Source organism: Pteropus alecto, unplaced genomic scaffold, assembly GCF_000325575.1.
Source record: "Pteropus alecto unplaced genomic scaffold, ASM32557v1 scaffold78, whole genome shotgun sequence".
Classification (NCBI taxonomy): Eukaryota; Metazoa; Chordata; class Mammalia; order Chiroptera; family Pteropodidae; genus Pteropus; species Pteropus alecto.
In genome coordinates this window covers 4,730,392-4,735,528 of record NW_006443124.1, presented here as the reverse complement: position 1 = coordinate 4,735,528, position 5,137 = coordinate 4,730,392, and the positions used below count along the sequence as shown (strand labels likewise).

The 5,137-nt window shown below is 39.7% G+C and overlaps 1 protein-coding gene across 1 annotated transcript in view; it reads left to right on the top strand.

The window, feature by feature from the left end:
• Positions 1–3,338: 3,338 nt before the first annotated feature.
• The window catches only part of LOC102898965 (protocadherin beta-3), a 16,395-nt gene continuing 14,596 nt past the window's right edge, over positions 3,339–5,137 (top strand). Inside the window, exon 1 of the mRNA XM_025040760.1 lies at positions 3,339–4,464. Coding sequence (XP_024896528.1) covers positions 3,483–4,464 — 982 coding nt within the window. The 5' untranslated portion in view covers positions 3,339–3,482. The remainder of the gene's footprint in view (positions 4,465–5,137) is intronic.

The window sequence follows — 5,137 nt, the reverse complement described above, 5'->3', positions numbered from 1 at the left end:
TTAAATTCAAGTAACTATTTGGGATGGTTAATGTTATGTAGTTGTTTATTTGAAAAAAGTCATCTGATGATTTTTGACGACATGACACAAAATCAAATACAGTTATAAAACTACAGTTGACTTTTGAACAATGCATGGGTCAGGGGCACTGACCTCCCCCAGTCAAAAATCCCCGTATAACTTCTGACTCCCCCAGAACTTGAGTTGTCCCTTGGTATCTGCAAGAGATTGTTTCTAGGACCCCTGAGATACTAAAATCCAAAGATGCTTAAGTTTCCTGTATAAAATAGTGTAGATCAGTGCATTCAGTTGGCCTTCAGATTCCACAGACTCCCAACCCTGGATCCAAAACAGTACAGGTACTTATTGAGAAAATCTGCACAGTTTAAAACCACATTGTCCAAGGGTCAACTGTACAGGGAAAAAAGTAACTGATAGAAATAAAAAGTCTCTTATTATTTAAGGCATAATCCACTGAGTTGCTGTGTAACTCATTTATTGCAGTGCTAAAGTTTGTATTTGTTAATTTTTACTGTTTTTTAATTTATTAAACATCAAAAATAATTCATTCTTTATCAGTTAATATCCCAGCATCTCCAGTACGTTAAAAGGAAATGTCATGTAATTTGGACTGAGAAAACAAGCTGTATATAATCAAATCAGTAGAACCCAATGTCTAGCCATGATTTTTCTTTTCAAGGGAAGAGTTTATACTAATAGACTACGATGATACTCCTTAAACAAAAAATGCTAATATTCTTATGCAAGTGTCCTTTTCAAAACCATTAGTTGCATATTTGTATTGGGGTAAGAGAATGAAAAACCTATCATAACTAAATAGTTATATGCTTGGTTAAATGTAAAATATCAAGTGATCTACCAGTCATTACCTTTATAAGGTCTATTTCTGACCTTAATTAAGTTTTGTAGCCTGTGTAAACAGCTGTTTTTAAAAATTTGGATCTTGGGTTTTATGCACCTGGATGCATTGTGTTAAAGACTGAATGTCAATGAATTAAAATATTTTGAATTATTATAATTAATATAATAGCAATCATCATGAAAAACAAAAATAATATCAACAGAATACAAGCATTGAAAATAAATGCTTGTATTTTCATTGAAAAGAAAAATCATGGCCAGACATTTTGTTTTTCATGGAAAATACAGTTGTTAAGAAAGGGAAACTGATTGTTCGATTTTTTCAAACTCAATTACAGAAAATAAATAAGAGCTTTAAAAAATGTTATACCATTGTTACATTTAATAAATCATCCATTCCAGTTTTCTGGAAATACAGGGGATAGAAGAACAGGTTAAATGACACCATGAGGAAATAATGAGACAAATTAAATATGTAGGATATCCTATAAGACAACTGGTCTGGGCACTTCAGAAATTCAATAGCATAAAAGACAGGGACTGTTCTAGTTTAAATAGATGTAACACCCAGGACAATCATGAAACTTGGTTAAAGAACAAATTTTCTAAGACATTTCTTATAACAGAATAAGAAAGTAAGTGTGTTTGTAAATGGAACTCAAGAGTGAATATACATTCTTATCAAAGTTGAAGAAAATCAGGGAAGGATAATTAGTGAGATTTCATAGGGACTGGATTTTAGATAACATTCTGGAATTATTATTCATTTTGTTAAGTGTGATAGTTTCATTATGATCATGAGGGATGATGTCCTTATACTTAGGAGATCCCTGCTGAAATATCGAGAGGTGAAGTGTCTGATATCTTCAAGTTACTTCCAAATGGGTCAGCAAAAAAGGGGGTATGTTTGTGTAGAATAAAATCTGTAGATAGGACAAATGTGACAAAATATAGAGAATTTTAAATTTTTTAGTTAAAGTAGAATTATGTTTAGATCTTTTTAACTTTTTAACTTATATACAGTATATTTGAAATATTTAGTACAAATAAATATTTACTTAATAGACTTTTTTAGAGCAGTTTTAGGATTTACAGAAAATTGAGCAGATACTATAGAGAGTTTCCATATACTGCTTTCTCCCACTCACAGTTCCCCCTCGTATTAACATCCTGCAGTAGTATGGTACATTTATTGTAATTGATGAACCAATATTGGTCCATTATTATTAACTAAAGTCTGTAGTTTACATTAGGGTTCACTCTTTGTGTTGTACATTCTGTGGGTTTTGACAAATGCATAACGTCATGTACCCACCGTTACAGTATCACAAAGAAAAGGTTTAATGCCCCCCGAAGTCCCCTGTGTTTTATCTCTTGATTTTCCTCCCCCTTCTCCCTAGCAACCACTAATATTTTTGATGTATCTATACTTTTGCCTTTTCAGAATGTCAGGTAGTTGCAATAATAGTGTATGTAGCCTTTTCAGACTGGCTTCTTTCACTAAGCAGTATGCCTTTAAAATTCATCCTTTTTTTTTTTTTTTTGCTTGAAAACTCATTTCTTTTTATCAAATTTATTTTTTTAAAACACAAAACGACAGAAACTTTACAAACCTAACCACAAACAGCAACATATATACCTTGTTTGGCACCTGATTTACCAAATTATCTATTAAAAGACATTTTTAAAACAGTTGGAAATTTTTTAACATTTGCTGGGTATTTGATATCATGAAGTTATTCACGTTGCTAGATGGAATAATTGAAGTTATGTAGAAAATGCTCTTATCTGTTAGAAAAATAAAAATACTGACATTCACAAGAATTATCCAACTTTATTTGAAGATTTTCATGTGGCTTAAATGCATCAACTTCCAGGGAAATGTAAAGTGGGAGCAGTGCAAGAGAGAAATATGAGTAAAGAGAATATTTTCGTATCCATGAGAATGTTCTCATGTGAATTCTGTGCTTTTCTGGGGCCTCTATACTTTTCTGTCAGCTTGAGTGTGAGGATGGTAACCTAACCACCACCGAGATGCACGCATGCCTTAACTCTGAATAAAAACTGGGAACTGCCCATTCAAAGCCGCCTTTCATCCTAGGACTGGTTTCTCTCTTCCAGTTTCTGAAGTTGATTTTTTTCCAGTTTCAAAAGTGCTGCTTGGATCTGTGAGGAAACTGGAATGGAAATTTGTCTGTTTGCCATGTCGTTATGGATGCAATGAAAAAGTCGTTCGAAATGCAGATAAGACTTCGGCACATCGAGAAATACTACTTGAAAATGTTCCATTTAGATTGCCATCAGTCTGAAAGAAGACTGGGATTTTCTTAAAGTTTTGGAGAAAATAAACACTCGGAAAGGACGCGGGGTGGCGCTGCAGCATTAGAAGTAGAAGGAAGAAAGCGACCAGTCTGCCCTCCGTTAGCCAGACACTCCGCTAAAAAGGCAAGCAGGAAGGGGAGGCTTTCTAAGGAGGTGACTCCGGGAAATCAGGGCCCTAGGCGTCTCCACTTATCTCGGTATATGGGAGATACGGGGAGATAGAGTCAGCTACAACGGGAACTGGAGCTGGGTCAGGTTTGCTGGGAGACCAGAAGGCGATGGAGGCCGGAGAGGGAAAAGAACGCGTTCTGAAACAAAGGCAAGTCTTGCTATTCTTTGTTTTGCTGGGCATGGCTCAGGCTGGTTCCAAGCCTAGGCACTATTCAGTGGCTGAGGAAATGGAGAGTGGTTCCTTTGTGGCCAATTTGTTAAAAGACCTGGGCCTGGAGGTAGACCAGCTAGCTGCTCGGGGTCCGCAGGTCGTTTCCAAAGGGAAAAAAATGCGTTTGCATTTGGATAGGCAGACCGGGGATTTGTTGTTAAATGAGAAACTGGACCGGGAGGAGCTGTGCGGTCCTATAGAACCCTGTGTGCTACCTTTCCAGGTGTTATTTGAAAATCCCCTGCAATTTTTTCAGGCCGAGCTACGTATTAGGGACATAAATGATCATTCCCCGGTTTTCCTAGACAAAGAAATAATTTTGAAAATTTCAGAAAGTATCACTCCGGGAACTGCTTTCCTAATAGAACGTGCCCAGGACTTAGATGCAGGAAGCAACAGTCTCCAAAGTTACACAGTCAGCCCCAATTCCCACTTCCACCTTAAATTACAAGACAGTTCCGACGGCGTAATATTACCACAGCTGGTGCTGAACAAAGCACTGGATCGCGAAGAACAGCCTGAGATCATGTTAACCCTCACTGCGCTGGATGGCGGGACTCCACCCAGGTCTGGCACCGCCTTGGTCCGTATCGAAGTCTTGGACATCAATGATAACGCCCCAGAGTTTGCAGAGCTGCTCTATGAGGTGCAGGTCCCAGAAAACAGCCCCATTGGATCCCAGGTTGCCCTTGTCTCTGCTAGAGATTTAGACATTGGAGCCTATGGAGAAATAACTTATGTATTTTCCCAAGCCTCTGAAGATATTCGCAAAACTTTTCAAATAAATGCAAAATCAGGAGAACTCCTTTTAAGACAGAAACTGGATTTCGAATCCATTCAGAATTATACATTAAATATTCAGGCGACAGATGGTGGGGGTCTTTCTGGAAGTTGTGTGGTGTTTGTCCAAGTGATAGATTTGAATGACAACCCTCCGGAACTGACCATGTCAACACTTATCAATGAAATCCCAGAAAACTTGGAGGAGACCATAATTGCTGTATTCAGTGTTTCAGATCCTGACTCAGGAGACAACGGAAGGATGGTTTGCTCCACCCAAGATGATCTTCCTTTCTTCCTTAAACCCTCGGTTGAGAATTTTTACACTCTAGTGACAAACAGAGCCCTGGACCGAGAGACAAGATCTGAGTACAACATCACCATCACTGTCACCGATTTGGGGACACCCAGACTGAAAACAGAACACAACATAACTTTAATGGTCTCCGACGTCAACGACAACGCCCCGGCCTTCACCCAAACCTCCTACACGCTGTTCGTCCGCGAGAACAACAGCCCCGCCCTGCACATCGGCAGCGTCAGCGCCACAGACAGAGACGCGGGCGCCAACGCCCAGGTCACCTACTCGCTGCTGCCGCCCCAGGACCCGCAGCTGCCCCTGGCCTCCCTGGTGTCCATCAACGCGGACAACGGGCAGCTGTTCGCCCTGAGGGCGCTGGATTACGAGGCCCTGCGGGTCTTGGAGTTCGGCGTGGGCGCCGTGGACCGCGGCTCCCCGGCGCTGAGCAGCCCGGCGCTGGTGCTGGTGCT